The 16,240-nt window shown below is 42.4% G+C and overlaps 1 protein-coding gene and 1 pseudogene across 3 annotated transcripts in view; one reads left to right on the top strand and one right to left on the bottom strand.

The window, feature by feature from the left end:
• PI4KA (phosphatidylinositol 4-kinase alpha) overlaps positions 1-16,240 on the bottom strand; it is a 154,425-nt gene that overhangs the window by 110,306 nt on the left and 27,879 nt on the right. For both annotated transcript variants that reach the window (XM_078335799.1, XM_035266895.3), the window contains exons 4-5: positions 4,269-4,357; positions 1,184-1,256 (exon numbers count right to left, since the gene is read on the bottom strand). Coding sequence is in view for 1 of the 2 variants with exons in the window: in XM_035266895.3 (XP_035122786.2) it covers positions 1,184-1,256; positions 4,269-4,357 (162 nt within the window). In the remaining variant the exon portion in view is untranslated. The remainder of the gene's footprint in view (positions 1-1,183; positions 1,257-4,268; positions 4,358-16,240) is intronic.
• Positions 74-611, top strand: LOC103796100 (glutaredoxin-2, mitochondrial pseudogene; annotated as a pseudogene). Its single transcript, XR_013521622.1, has one exon. The product of XR_013521622.1 is annotated as a glutaredoxin-2, mitochondrial pseudogene (transcript).

Below are 16,240 nucleotides of genomic sequence, written 5' to 3'. Positions count from 1 at the left end.
GTATCCTGAGAGAGTCATACAGTACTAACTTGTAACACTGACCAAGGTTTCACAACCCACCCACTAGAGCTCTCTCTGGGATGGAGAGCAACACATCCTCATCTTTGGAGAATTTAGCAACGGCACCTGTGAACCAGATCCAAAAAACAATTTCCAATAATTGTGTGGTGATTTTCTCAAAAACATCCTGTTCTTACTGTACAATGGCAAAAAAGCTTTTCCATGACATGAATGTTAACTATAAAGTGGTGGAATTGGACCTGCTTGAATATGGAAACCAGTTTCAAGATGCTCTTTACAAAATGACTGGTGAAAGAACTGTTCCAAGAATATTTGTCAATGGTACCTTTATTGGAGGTGCAACTGACACTCATAGGCTTCATAAAGAAGGAAAATTGCTTCCACTAGTTCATCAGCGTTATTTAAAAAAAAGTAAAAGGAAAGAATTTCAGTGATGTTGATACTAATAAGTTTGCCAATATTCAGTGTCAGTTACTTAAAGTGATAATGCCCAATAATGTCTTTTAAATGTTTGAGTATTGTCTTCCTGAAGAAGATGTAAAAATAATGAAAATAAATTGCAGTGGATACCTCAAAAAAAAAAAAAAAAAAAAAAAGGTTCAGCATAAGCCACAATAATGGGGTCAACCCCAAGGACTGACCAGTGATATCTTCAACCTGTCATTAAAAACTTCAGACTATGTCTTCATCAAACCCAGCTGCCCTCCTTGGGCAAAAGTCTGGGTCTATTCTTCAGTCTGGGTCAATAGTCTTCATCTATTCATGGTACATCCAAATCAATAATATAGCTAGGTCACATTATCAAGTATCTTGACACTAGTTAATACATTTATTCCTCTTAGGATCATACTGGTAGCCTTACAATACAGAAAAAAATGAGCTTTGGAAGTCAACTAACCTATCCACAGATGTTATAGGTGAAGAAACTGAGGCCCAGAAGGGTAAAGTTACTTGTTCAAGGTGACCCAGCATCTATGTAATAGAGCAATGCACATGAACCCATGTGGCCTCTGAGGATACTAACACACAACAAATCAACCTAAAATAGGAAGGTTTTCTGCCATCAGATATACATTAGGTACCAAACAGAAAAGACTGGAGAAAAGAAAGGGAAAGAATAATCACAAAACCATTTTAAGAAAAACCTCAAGGATACTAGTACCTTTGTCTTGAATCTCCAAGGCCTGGCACATGCCCAAGAGGACATGCAACACCTGCAAAAGCGCCTCTAAAATCTGTTAACAGACAAGAAAACAAACAGGCACATTAATAAACGAAATTAGGTAAATATCACAAAACTAAGTCAGAACTAGAAGGCACTTCAGACATTATCTTAACTAACCCCATATCTGATACATCCCTCCACAACGGCTGTGCCAAGTGGCCAACCAGCTGACCTTCCAGGGACAAAAATGCTCGTTCTCTGGCCTGGTTCAGAGTTCCTCCCAACACTGGGCCAATGCTGTTCTCCTGGGGCTTGTATCTACCGGCCCCTGGGGCTACCTTTTCCTCTATTAGTATATTCTGCAAACAAGTGATGAATCCCCAAATCTTCTCTTTTCATGAGCAAATGCCCTAGGGCTTTTCAACCTTATCTTCAAGATCACAAATCCTTTAAATGCTAATTGCCGGCTTCTGATTTTACCGCAGTCCAGTTTTCTGTCTTGAAGTGTGGTCAGAATAAAATACATTAACATTTGGGATGCCGGAACTCACCAAACTCATCACAGATTCTAGACGTCTATGTATGTGACAACAGCTTCTCTGCAGCCACTTCACACAGCTATCTCAATGAGCTTATATTTTTTTGAGATGAAGTTTCACTCTTGTTGCCCAGGCTAGAGTGCAATGGCATGATCTCAGCTCACTGCAACCTCCGCCTCCTGGGTTCAAGCAGTTCTCCTGTCTCAGCCTCCTAAGTAGCTGGGATTACAGGTGTGTGCCACCACGCCCGGCTAGTTTTTTGTATTTTTAGTAGAGATGGGGTTTCACCATGTTGGCCAGGCTGGTCTAGAACTCCTGACCTTCAGGTGATCCATCTGCTTCGGCCTCCCAAAGTGCTGGGATTACAGGTGTGAGCCACTGTGCCCAGCCATAATTTTTTAAGTCAAGAAATTTTTTTTGTCCTGGCAGGGAGGCTCATGCCTGTAATCCTAGCACTTTGGGAGGCTGAGGCAGGTGGATCAGTTGAGCTCAGGAGTTTAAGAGCAGCCTGGGCAACGTACTGAAACCCTGTCTCTACAAAACATACAAAAACTAGCCAGGTGTGGTGGTGCATGCCTGTGGTCCCAAATACTCAGGAGGCTGAGGTGGGAGAATCACTTGAGCCCGAGAGGCTGAGGTTGTAGTGAGCCAAGATCAGTGCAGGGTTCAATCATAGCTCACTGCAGTCTCAAATTCCTAGAATCAAGCAATCCTCCTCCTTTGGCCTCCTGAATAGCTAGGACTACAGGCATGTGTCACTATGCCCAGCTAATTTTTATTTTTGTAGGGATGGGGGTCTCACTATGTTGCCCAAGCTGGTCTCAAGTGATCCTCCTGCCTCAGTCTCCCAGTATTGGGATTACAGGTGTCAGCCACCATGCACAACCAATGAGTTTATTGGCCCAGGGGCAGTGGCTCATGCCTGTAATCTCAGCACTTTTGGGAAGCTGAGGTGGGCAGATCACGAGGTCAAGAGACTAAGACCATCCCGGCCAACATGGTGAAACCGTCTCTACTAAAAATACAAAAATTAGCCCAAATTAAGGCTGGCCTCAAACTCCTGACCTCAAATGATCCAGATGCCTTGACTTCCCAAAATGCTAGGATTATAGGCATGAGCAACTGTGCCCGGCCACTTTTTCCATTTTATATGATAAAGTCGTGTTATCACCATGACTTTAGAGTGAATGTTACCACCACGAATAGTCATGTTGACCTCTTTATTCTGATAAATTTTATTCACAGAAAAGTCCTTAATTTAATGCCCAACTTTTTAATAAAAACATACCGTTCTAACATATTTAATTATCTCTTTAGTCAACCTACACATAAATGAAGAATCTAAATTATTCAAAATGCATCACTAACTGCAAACAGCATGCAGACAAGCAAGTAGGCACTGCTTGGAAGGACGTGAGAATAGCAGCATACAAAAACTGAATTTCTAAGTGATAAATCTAAGAAAAAGTTGTATGATTATATTCTTTATTTAAAGAAGAGGAAAGTATGGAATATATATTAGTAGCATTTCCATCAAAATTAGCAAAATCTAAAGAAAGTCTGTGCCCTTAAAGATACAAGCTTCAGCTACCTAGAAGATTCTCTTCTGGCCAGGCACCAATGGTTCATGCCTGTAATCCCAGCACTCTGGGAGGTCAAGGCAGGAGGATCACTTGAGGCCAGTAGTTCAAGACCAGTCTGGACAACATGGCGAAACCTCATCTCAACAAATTAGATGGTGTGCTGGTGAATGTCTGTAGTCTCAGCTACTTGGGAGTCTGGATTGAACCCAGGAGGTGGAGGCTGCAGTAACCTGAGATCACACCACTGCACTTCAGCCTAGATGACGGAGCGAGACTGTCTCAAAAAAGAAAATAAAATTATCTTCTACGAATGACTTAAATCCCTAAAACAGAGACAGAAAAATGAGCTGCCTCTGCCTTTTTCTGCCTCCTACCTTAGAGGACTTTTGGAAAAGCTGAAAGGGGCAGTGCTGCTCCCATCTCTGCAGCGCCTGCCTTTCATTAGAAAAAAGAAAAGTTGAATGAGATAAGACTCATGAGATCCTAAAGAGTACTGAGAGACAGGCCAGGAGCAGTGGCTTGTGCCTGTAATCCCAGCACTTTGGGAGGCCCAGGCAGGTGGATCACTTGAGGTCAGGAGTTTGAGACCAACCTGGCCAACATGGAAAAACCCTGTCTCTACTAAAAATACAAAAATTAGCCAGGTGTGGTGGTGCTCGCCTGTAATCCCAACTACTCAGGAGGCTGAGGAAGGAGAATCACTTCAACCCGGGATGTGGAGGTTGCAGTGAGCAGAGATCGTGCTACTGCACTCCAGTCTGCGCAACGGGAGCGAGACTCCATGTCAAAAAAAAAAGAGGACTGAAAGACCTAAACATGTCTTAAGTCTGCTATGAACAGTATGAAATAGATAAATATGAACAAACAATCCAATCACATTTCACACTTTTAAAATCTTTTCATCACTCTGGGACTCTATTCAATCTAATAGAAATGCACACCAAAACAACATATGCTTACCTCATCCCTAAGTGAAGGGTCCCTATAGGCAACATCAGATAGCAACGTTATCAAGCAGAAACTGAAGCTCTCTGAAACTGGAAGGGCACCTGGAAGATGTAAAAACAGAAATCAGATAACCAGGAACCAGACACTGGGTCACACCTCTGGCCATCCAATCCAGTTGTTCCCTCTCACACGACCTGCCAAGGGACCAGTTTATAGCAGCTGGCCTCACTGATATGAGTCTCAAAAGAACAGCTACGGGCCCAATGAGTTTGCTGAGAAACACCCCTACCTTTCCTTTAAGTAAATGTTTTGGTTCAATAAACTTAAATGTTTCCTGAGCCATAGCTAGTCTGAGATTACAAAGCCTCTCAACATGACAGATTCAATATTTTATTCCCTAAGTAAATGTGAGAAATCACTTTAAAAACAAACAAACAAAAAAACTTTGTCAGGCACAGTGGCTCACACCTATAATCCCAGCACTTTGGGAGGCTGAGGCAGGCGGATGGATCACTTGAGGTCAGGAGATTGAGACCAGCCTGGCTAACATGGTGAAACCCTGTCTCTACCAAAAATACAAAAATTAACCGGGCATGGTGGCACACACCTGTAGTCCCAGCTGCTCAGGAGGCTGAGGCAGGAGAATCGTTTGAACTCAGGAGGCAGAGGTTGCAGTGAGCTGAGATCATTCGAGCCTGGGCTACAGAGGAAGACTGTCTCCCATTTAAAAAAAAAAACCACTTTTATTTTAGGTTTAGAGGTACACATGCAGGTTTCTTATATAGATAAATAGTGTGACATAGGGGTTTTGTGTACAAATTATCTAATCACCCAGGTAATAAACACAGTACCTGATAGGTACTTTTTCTATCCTCACCGTCCTCCCAGCCTCTACCCTTAAGTAGACCCTGGTGTCTATTGTTTCCTTCTTTGTGCCCGTGTGTCTCGATGTTTAGCTCCTACTTACAAGCGAGAACATGTGGTATTTGGTTTTCTGTTTCTGTGTTACTTCATTTAGGATAAATGGCCTCTAGCTCCAAAGAAATTAATCTTGATAGTGCATAAGAGATGACACATGAATGCTAATGGACACTTACTACATGTATTTTAAATTGAATAAAAAACATTTTATTAAAACATTTAAATTATTTTCTGCTTTGTTAGGCAAATGGGAAAAGTCCTAATAAGAGCTTCCAAAATTTTGCTCTATTCCTCATAACCTTTTGTTTTGAGACAGAGTCTTGCTCTGTCATCCAGACAGTGCAAGATTGTGCGGTGGTGTGATCTTGGCTCACTACAACCTCTGCCTCCTGGTTTCAAGTAATTCTCCTGCCTCAGTCTCTCAAGTATATTCCCTGTAACCTTTTAAGTTTTTCCACTGCTAAGCTTCTTAGCAGGGAGGTTCTTAGGAACCTGGACCTTAAGGCTGGAAGAGAGTGCTAAACTTTAAAAGGCCAACTGCTACCCAACACTCTTTTATTTTTTTTTTTTAAGACGGTCTCTTTCCCTGTCCAGGCTGGAGTGCACTGACACAATCTTGGCTCACTGCAACCTCCACCTCCCAGATTCAAGCATTTCTGCCACCTCAGCCTCCAGAGTAGCTGGGATCACTGGCATGTACCACCATGCAGGCTAATTTTTTTATTTTTAGTAGAGACAGGGTTTTATCGTGTCGGTCAGGCTGGTCTCAAACTCCTGATCTCGGGTGATCCATCTGCTTCTGCCTCCACCTCCAAAAGTGTTGGGATTACAGGCAGGAGCCACCACACCCGGTCTGCTATCCAGCACTTCTATCAGGCTTTCAAATGTTAGAACCAATGCTGTCTGTTCAATCACAATTAAATATTTAATTAGGCCGGGCGCGGTGGCTCACGCCTATAATCCCAGCACTTTGGGAGGCCAAGGCGGGTGGATCACGAGGTCAAGCGATCGAGACCATCCTGGTCAACAAGGTGAAACCCCGTCTCTACTAAAAATACAAAAATTAGCTGGGCATGGTGGTGTGCGCCTGTAGTCCCAGATACTCGGGAGGCTGAGGCAGGAGAATTGCCTGAACCCAGAAGGCGGAGGTTGCGGTGAGCCGAGATCATGCCATTGCACTCCAGTCTGGGTAACAAGAGCAAAACTCCGTCTCAAAATATAAATAAAATATTTAATCAATTTTGGCCTGTAATCCCAGCACTTTGGGAAGCCAAGGCAGGTGGATCATTTGAGGTCAGGATTTCAAGGCCACCCTGGCCAACATGGTGAAACCCAATCTCTACTAAAAGTACAATTATCTGGGTATGATGGCACACATCTGTAATCCCAGCAACTCAGGAGGCTGAGGCAGGAGAATCACTTGAACCCAGGAGGCAGAGGTTGCAGTGAGCCGAGATTGTGTCACTGTACTCCAGCCTGGGTGACAGAATGAGTCTCAAAAAAAGAAAAAAAAAATTAATCAATTTTGAATACTGAATATTGAATCAAGGACAAAAGAGTATCCACTATTTAATGGACATATTCATAGTACATGACAGAAGACTTACCTTTCTACTCCAATATTTATAATTTTAAAGTGCAGCTCTAGGCTGTTGTTAACTTGAATGTGCATCAGAATCACCTGGAGGCTTGGTGGAGCACAGGCTACCTGTTAACCAGCCCCAGCGTTCTAATACAGTAGCTCTGACGTGGGAACTGAGAATCTGCATTTCTGACAAGTTCCCAGGTTACACTGATGCTGCTAGTCCAGGAATGACACTGTGAGACCTACTGATCTAGAACTTAAGAGTTTAAAAGCATAAGCGATATTGCCTTAAAAAAAAAAAAGGTGAAATGTTGGCCGTGTGCAGTGGCTCACGCCTGTAATCCCAATACTTTGTAGGAAGATCGCTTGATCCCAGGAGTTTGAGACCAGCCTGGAAAAACACAGTGAGACCCCTGTCTCTTCAAAAATACTTTTTAAAAAATTAGCCAGTGTAGTGAAGTGTGCCTATTGTTTCGGCTACTGAGGAGGCTGAGGCAGGAGGATCACTTGAAGCTGCAATGAGTTGTGTTTAATCCATCACACTCCAGCCTGGGTGAAAGAGCAGGACTGTCTCAAAAAACAAGAACAACAACAACAAAAAAAAAACAAGAAAAGTAAAATGTTACCCAATAATTGAAAATTTCTGTATCTCTAACATACTGTTTCAAATAATACTGAAACTTTCATTCTAGTGTAAATCCATGTGTACAGGAGTGATCTTTGTTTTGAAATTTGATAAAAAAGGAAAATAGCATTAGTGTCGACTAGTGTTTCTCCCCAAAACCCAATGGTGAACATAAAATTAAGCCTTTTTTTTTTTGAGATGGAGTCGCCCTGGCTGGAGTGCAATGGCACAATCTCAGTTCACTGCAACCTCTGCCTCCTGGGTTCAAGTGATTCTCCTGCCTCAGCCTCCCAAGTAGCTGAGATTACAGGTGTGCACCACCAGGCCCAGATAATTTTTTCTCTCTTTAATAGAGACAGGGTTTCACCATGTTGGCCAGGCTGGTATCGAACTCCTGACCCTTGTGATCCGTCTGCCTTGGCTCCCAAAGTGCGGGGATTACAGGTGTGAGCCACCGCACCCAGCCTAAAATCTGACTTTTTAGTAATGATGCTCTATTTAATTTGTAGTCCTTCAAACTGCAGGATAGACTGGGCATAGCGGCTCACACCTATAATCCTAGCAGTTCGAGAGGCCAAGGCAGGCAGATCACTTGAGGCCAGGAGTTCAAGACTAGCCCGGCCAAGATGGCAAAATTCTGTCTCTAATCGAAAATACAAAAATTAGCCAGGTATGGTGGTGCATGCCTGTAATCCCAGCTACTTCGGAGCTTGAGGCAGGAGAATCACTTGAACCCAGGAGGCAGCAGTTGCAGTGAACCAAGATGACGTCACTGCATTCCAGCTTGGGTGACAGAGCGAGACTCTGTCTTTTAAAAAAAAAAAAATTCTAACAAATTGCAGGATACACACATAATTTGGGATCTGTCAGTTTTAGGCATGTTACCAGAAATGATAAAAACCCAAAGGTCAAGAGGAATACAGGCACAGAAATTTTGTTTTATTTCAGGTTCAGGGGTACATGTGCAGTTTTGTTATACAGGTAAATTGCATGTTACGGGAATTTGGTGTATAGAATTCATCATCCCCATAATAAGTACAGTACTCAAAAAGTAGTTTTTCTATCCTCACCCTCCTCCTACTCTCCATTCTTAAGTAGGCCCCAGTGTTTGCTGCTCCCTTCTGTGTCCATATGTACTCGATGTTTAGCTCCCACTTATAAGTGAGAACATGCAGTGTTTGGTTTTCTATTCCTGTGCTAATTCTCCCATAATGGTCTCCAGCTCCATCCATGTTGCTGCAAAAGATGCCATCTTGGCTAGGTACAGTAACCTCACACTTGTAATCCCAGCACTTTGGGAGGCTGAGGGAGGCGAATCACTTGAGGCCAGGAATTCAAGACCAGCCTTGCCAACATGGCAAAACTCCATCTCTACTATAAATGTAAAAATTAGTCAGGCATAGTGGCACAAGCCTATAGTCCCAGCTACCTAGGAGACTTAGACATGAGAATCACTTGAACCTGGGAGGTGGAGGTTGTAGTGAGCAGAGATAACACCACTGCACTCAAGTCTGGGTGAAAGAGTGAGACTCTGTCTCAAAATAAGAAAAAATAAAATAAAAAATAAAAGGACACCATCTCATTCTTTTTTATGGCTATATAGTACTCCATGGTATACATACCACATGTTCTTTATCCAGTCTTTCATTGATGGGCATTTAGTTGATCCATTATTGTTGTGAATATTGCTGTGATAAACATACTTATGCATGTATCTTTACAGTAGGATAATTTATATTCCTTTGGGTATGCATCCAATAATGGGATTGCTGGGTCAAATGCTAATTCTGTTTTAAGTTCTTTCAGAAATGGCCAAACTACTTTCCACAATGGCTGAAGTACTTTATATTCACACCAGCAGTATATAAGTGTTCCCTTTTCTCTGCAACCTCACCAGCATTTGTTATTTCTTGAATGTTTAATAATAGCCATTCTGTCTGGTGAGATGGTATCTCACTGTGGTTTTGAATCGAATTTCTCTGATTATTAGCATCAGATGATGAGCACATTTTTCGTATATTTATTGGCCACTTGTATGTCTCCTTTTGAAAAATGTCTGTTAATGTCCTTTGCTCACCTTTTAATGCGGTTGTTTTTTGCTTGTGAATTTTTGCTTGTAAATCTATCTTTCTCCTAGATTCTAGACATTAGACCTCTGCCAGATGCATAGTTTGCTAATATTTTCTTCTATTCTACAGGATGGCTGTTGACTCTGTTAACACTCTATTTTACTATTTTAGTTTAATTAAGTCCCATTTGTCAAATTTTTTTTCTGCAATTGTTTTTGGCATCTTTGTCATTAAATCTTTGCCAGGGTCTATGTCCAGAATGATATTTCCTAGGTTATCTTCCAGGTTTTTTATAGTTTAAAGTTTTACATTTAGATCTTTAATCCATCTTCAGTTGATTTTTGTAAAGGATGTAAGGAAGGGGTCTAGTTTCAATCTTCTGCACATAGCTAGCCAGTTATCATAGCATCATTTATTGAGCAGGGAGTCCTTTCCCCATTGCTTGTTTTGTTGACTCTGTTGAAGATCAGATGGTTGCAGGTGTGCAGCATTATTTCTGGGCTCTCTATTCTGCTCAATTGGTCTATGTGCTATTTTTGTACCAGTACCATGCTGTTTTTGTTACTGTAGCCCTGTAGTATAGTTTGAAGTTGGGTAATGTGATGTCTCCAGCTTTGCTCTTTTTGTTTCATACTGCCTTGGCTATTTAGGCTCTTTTTGGTTCCACAGAGATTTTTAAATAGATTTTTTTCTAATTCTGTGAAGAATGTCATTGGTAGTTTGATAGGAATAGCACTGAATCCATAAATTGCTTTGGGAAGTATGGCCATCTTACCAATATTGATTCTTCCTATCTATGAGCATGGGATGTTTTTCCGTTTGCTTGTGTCATCTGATTTCTTTGAGCAGTGTTTTGTAATTCTTCCTATAGAGATTTTTCACCTCTCTGATTAGCTGTATTGCAAGGTATTTTATCTTTTTTTTTTTTTTTTGAGATGGAGTCTCACTCTGTTGCCCAGGCTGGAGTGCAGTGGCACTATCTTGGCTCACTGCAACCTGTGCCTCACAGGTTCAAGTGATTCTCCTGCTTCAGCCTCCCATGCAGTTGGGACTACAGGTGGGCACCACCACATCCAGCTAATTTTTGTATTTTCAGTAGAGATGGGTTTTACCATGTTAGCCAGGCTGGTCCTGAACTCCTGACCTCAAGTGATCTACCTGCCTTGGCCTCCCAAAGTGCTGGGATTACAGGCATGAGCCACTGTGCCCAGCCAGAGATGGCTATTATTACTTTGAAGTATGTTCCTTCAATGCCTAGAGTTTAACATGAAGGGATATCAAATTTTATGAAAAGCCTCTTCTGTATCTACTAAACAATCATGCAGTTTTTGTTTTTAGTTCTGTTTCTGTGATGAATCATATTAATTGGTTTGTATATGTCGTATCAATCCCATATCCCAGGGATAAAGTCTACTTGATCATGGTGGATTAGCATTTTGATGTGTTGCTGGATTCAGTTTCCTAGTATTTTGTTGAGGATTTTTACATCTATGTTCATCTATTGGCCTGAAGTCTTTTTTTGTTGTGCTTCTGCCAGGTTCTGGCATCAGGATGATGCTGCCCTCATAGAGTTAGGGAGGGGTCCCTCCTCCTCAATTTTTTGAAATAGTTTGAGTAGGAGTAGTACCAGCTCTTCTTTATACATCTGGTAGAATTCAGCTGTGAATCCATCTGGTCCCAGGCTTTTTTTAGTTGGGAGACTTTTTATTACTGACTCAATTTCAGAACTTGTTATTTGTCTTTTCAGGGATTCAATTCCTTCTGGGTTCAGCCCTGGTAGGTTGTATATGTCCAGGATTTATCCATTTCTACTAGGTTTTCTGGCTTGTATGCACAGAGTTGTTTGTCTCTCAGGGTTGGGTTTTCAATGATTATTTCTGTGGGGTCACTGGTAATGTCCCCTTTTCTTAGTACTGAATTCTATTTTTAGACACAATCAATTTCTGGTTGTGTCTATTTAGACCTTTGCTCCTTTTTTCTTTATTAGTCTAGTTAGCAGTCTTACTATTATTATTTTCAAAAAAACAACTCCTAGATTTGTTGATCTTCTGTATGGTTTTCATATCTCAATTTCTCAGTTCAGCTTTGGTTTTAGTTATTTCTTATTTTCTGCTAAGGAGTGAGTTTGCTCTTGTTTTTCTTTTTCTTTTTTTTTTTTTTGAGACGGAGTTTCGCTCTTGTTACCCAGGCTGGAGTGCAATGGCGCGATCTTGGCTCACCGCAACCTCCGCCTCCTGGATTCAGGCAATTCTCCTGCCTCAGCCTCCTGAGTAGCTGGGATTATAGGCACACGCCACTATGCCCAGCTAATTTTTTGTATTTTTAGTAGAGATGGGGTTTCACCATGTTGACCAGGATGGTCTCGATCTCTTGACCTCGTGATCCACCCGCCTAGGCCTCCCAAAGTGCTGGGGCTACAGGCGTGAGCCACCGTGCCCAGCCTGCTCTTGTTTTTCTAGTTCCTCTAGTCATGTTGTTAGGTTGTGAATTTGAGATCTTTCTAACTTTTTGAAGTGAGCATTCATGCTATAAACTTCCCTCTTAACTCTGCCTTAGCTATATACCAGAGATTCTGGTATGTTGTATCTTTGTTCTCAATAATTTCAAAAGAATTTATTGATTTCTGCTTTAATGTCATTATCTACCCATGAGTCATTCAGGAGCAGACTGATTAATTTTCTGTAATTATGTGGCTCTCAGTGATTTTCTTAGTACTGAATTCTATTTTTATTGTGCTATGGCCCAAAGCATGGTTAGTATGAGTTCAGTTTTTCTGAATTTGCTGAGGCTTGTTTTGTCTGATTGTGTGATCAATTTTAGAGTATATGCCATGTGTGGATGAGAAGAATGTATATTCCATTGTTTTCGAGTGGAGTGTTCTGTAGATGTCTATTAGGTCCATTTGGTTGTATCGAGTTCAAATCCTGAATAACTTTGTTAGTTCTCTGCCCTGATCATCTGTCTAGTACTGTCAGTGGGGTGAAGTCTCCCACCATTATTATGTAGTTATCTAAGCTTCTTCATAGGTTTCTAAGAACTTGCTTTATGAATGTGGTTGCTTCTGTGTTGGATGTATATAAATTTAGGATAGTCGCATCTTGCTGAATGGAGCCCTTTACCATTATGTAATGCCTTTGTCTTTTTTTATCTTTGTTGGTTAAAAGTCTGTTATGTCTGAAATCATAATAGCAATCCCTGCTCTTTTTTCTGTTTTCCATTTGCTTGGTATGTTTTTCTTCATCTCTTTACTTTGAGTGAATGGGTATCACTGTATGTGGGACTGGTCTCTTGAAGAGAGCATACTGTTGGGTCTTACTTCTTTATCCAATTTGTCACTGTGTCTTTTAAATGAGACATTTAGTATATTTACACTCATAGTATTGATATGTGTGGATCTGTTCCTGTCACCATGTTGTTAGCTGACTATTACACAGACTTGTTTGTATGGTTGCTTTATACTATCACTAGTCTATGTACTTAGGTGTGTTTTGTTGTTGTTTTTCTTGAGACAGAGTTTGATTCCTACTTCCCAGGCTGGAGTGCAATGGTGCCACCTCAGCTCACTGAAACCTCTGCCTCCCAGGTTCAAGTGATTCTCCTGCCTCAGCCTTCTGAGCTAAGATTACAGGCATCTACCACCACACCAGCTAATTTTTTGTATTTTTAGTGAAGACAGGATTTCACCATGTTGGCCAGGCTGGTCTCAAACTCCTGACCTCAGATGATCCACCTGCCTTGGCCTCCCAAACTGCTGGGATTACAGGCGTGAGCTGCTGTGCCTGGCCCTTTGGTGTGTTGAAGTTGGTAATGGTCTTTCCCTTCCATGTTTAGCATTCCCTTCAATACCCTATTAAGGCAGGACTGGTGGTAAAAAAAACTCATTAGCATGTGCTTGGCTGAAAAGGATCTTATTTCTCCTTCACTCATAAAGCTTAGCTTGACTGGACATGAAATTCTTGATTGAAAATTCCTTTATTTAACAATGCTGAATTATGAGCCAGGCACAGTAGCTTACAGTGCTGGCCTGTAATCCCAGCATTTTGTGAGGCTGAGGAGGGCAGATCAAGATCACTTGAGGCCAAGAGCTTGAGACAAGCCTAGTCAACATGGCAAAACCCTGTCTCTACTAAATTAAATACACAAATTACCTGGGCATGGTGGTGTGTGCCTGTAGTCCCCAGCTACTCAGGAGGCTGAGGCACGAAAATCGCTTGAACCCAGGAGGCAGAGGTTGTAGTGAGCCAAGATATCAAGCCACTGTACTCCACCTTGGTGACAGAGTAAGACTCTGTCTCAAAAAAAAAAAGTTGAATCTAGGCCTCCATTCCCTTCTGGCTTGTAGGGTTTCTACTAAAAGATTTGCTGTTAGCCAGGTGGGGCTCCCTTTGAAGGTGACCTGTCCCTTCTTCTAGCTGCCTTTAACATTTTTTTTTCTTTCATCTAGACCATAGAGAATCTGATGACTATGTGTCCTGGGCATGATCTTCTTGTGTAGTATTTCATAGGGTTCTCTGCATTTCCTCAATTTGAATTTTGGCCTCGCTAGGGAGACTGGGAAAATATCCATGGATAATATCCTGAAATATATTTTCCAAGTTGCTTACTTTCTCTCTCACTATCTTTCAGGGATGCCAATGAGTTATATATACATTTGGTTTGGTCTTTACATAATCCCATATTTCTCAGAGGTATTCATTCTTTATTTTCTTTATTTTTGTCTGAGTTATTTTGGAGAGCTGGTCTGTGAGCTCCGGGATTCTTTCCTCAGCTTGGTCAATTCTGGTGTTAATACTTGCAATTATATTTTGAAATTCTTTTTTCTTGAGACGGAGTTTCGCTCTTGTTACCCAGGCTGGAGTGCAATGGCGCAATCTCAGCTCACTGCAACCTCCACCTTCTGGGTTCAGGCAATTCTCTTGCCTCAGCCTCCTGAGTAGCTGGGATTATAGGCATGCGCCACTATGCCCAGCTAATTTTTTGTATTTTTAGTAGAGGCAGGGTTTCACCATGTTGACCAGGATGGTCTCAATCTCTTGACCTCATGATCCACCCGCCTCAGCCTCCCAAAGTGCTGGGATTACAGGCTTGAGCCACTGCGCCCGGCCTCTTTTTTTTTTTTTTTTTTTTTTTTTTGAAATAAAGTCTTGCTTTGTCACCCAGGCTGGAGTACATTAGCCTGATCTCGGCTCACTGCTGCCTCCACCTCCCGGGTTCAAGCAATTCTCCTATCTCCGTCTCCCAAGTAGCTGGGATTACAGACGCCCACCACCACACCCAGCTAAATTTTGTATTTTTAGTGGAGACAGAGTTTCACCATGTTGGCCAGGCTGGTCTTGAACTCCTGACCTTGCAATCCATCCGCCTTGGCCTCCCAAAGTGCTGAGATTATAGGCATGAGTCATGGTGCCCAGCTGAAATTCTTGGAGTTTTTCATCTATATCAGCTCAGTTTGTTGGTTTGTTTTTTCTTTTTTTGAGATGGGGTCTCACTCTGTTGCCCAGGCTGGAGTGCAGTGGTGTAATCTTAGCTCACTGCAACCTCCACCTCCCGGGTTCAAGCGATTCTCCTGCCTCAGCCTCCCAGGTAGGTGGGGTAACAGGTGCCTGTGACCACACCTCATTTTTTGTATTTTTAGTAGAGATGGGGTTTCTTGGCCAACCATGTTGGCCAAGCTAGTCTTGAACTCCTGACACCTCAAGTGATCTACCCACCTTGGTCTCCCAAAGTGCAGGGATCACAGGTGGGAGCCACTGTGCCCAGCCAGCTTTTTCTTAAAACGGCCATTTCATCTTTCATTTCCTATACTGTTTTACTGTATTCCTTAGAATCCTTGGATTGTGTTTCAACTTTCTCCTGAATGTTGATGATCTTTGTTCCTATCTATATTCTGAATTCTACTTCTACTTCTATTTGGCTTGGTTAAGAACCACTGCTGGGGAACTAGTGCAGTCATTTAGCAGCAAGAAGACACTGGCTTTTAGCGATGCCAGAGTTCCTGTGCTGGTTCTTTCTCATCTTTGTGGGCTAATGTTCCTTCAATCTTTGAAGTTGCTGTTCTTTGAATGGATTTTGTGTGTGTGTGTGTGTGGGGGGTACTTTCATAGTCTTTGATGTCTCTGGGGATTTGACTGGGTTCAGTCTACTGGCTTCATTTCTGGTAGATTTTTTGGGGGCTAAGGTTCAGCTCAGCACTCCTGGGCTGTGTCCTCCAACTCCTGGGGGCTGATATTGGGCCCTCAGCTTTGTTCTCTGGCTCTTCGAGGTTGAGAACATGCAACAGTGGAGGAATTGAGGTGTTCCTGGACCATGGCCAACACTCTGAAAGGCAGTGCCACCCAAAGCATTCTGTCAGATAGTGGCAGCCTCTTTGCTTGTGCCAGCAGCACCAGTAGCGTGGTGAGGTGCACACTCATTAGCTGAGGGGGGGTGCTGAAAGGCCTGGGGATGCCAGCCTCTGTGTGGGCATTGGCAGCAGCAGCGGTGCAGGGCCACTGGGGTCTGTGTGTATATTTGCACTAATGGCAGTGGTAGCACGGGGATGGAGATGGTAACCTCTGTACATGTGTTCACACCAGCCGTGGTGGTGTTGCAGGGCCCAGAATGTTAATGAGAATGGCAAAACCTATCTTTAGCAGACTGGGCCACATTGCCCAGACTAGTCTTAAACTCCTGAGCTGAAGCCATCTGCCCACCTTGGCCTCCCAAAGTGCTAGGATTACAGGTGTGAGCCACCATGCTTGGCCAATTTAGTCCATTTCTAAAGGTGCAAAGTTTAACTGACACT

This window comes from Callithrix jacchus, chromosome 1, assembly GCF_049354715.1.
Source record: "Callithrix jacchus isolate 240 chromosome 1, calJac240_pri, whole genome shotgun sequence".
Lineage (NCBI taxonomy): Eukaryota > Metazoa > Chordata > Mammalia > Primates > Cebidae > Callithrix > Callithrix jacchus.
This window is presented reverse-complemented; position numbering and strand designations above follow the sequence as displayed.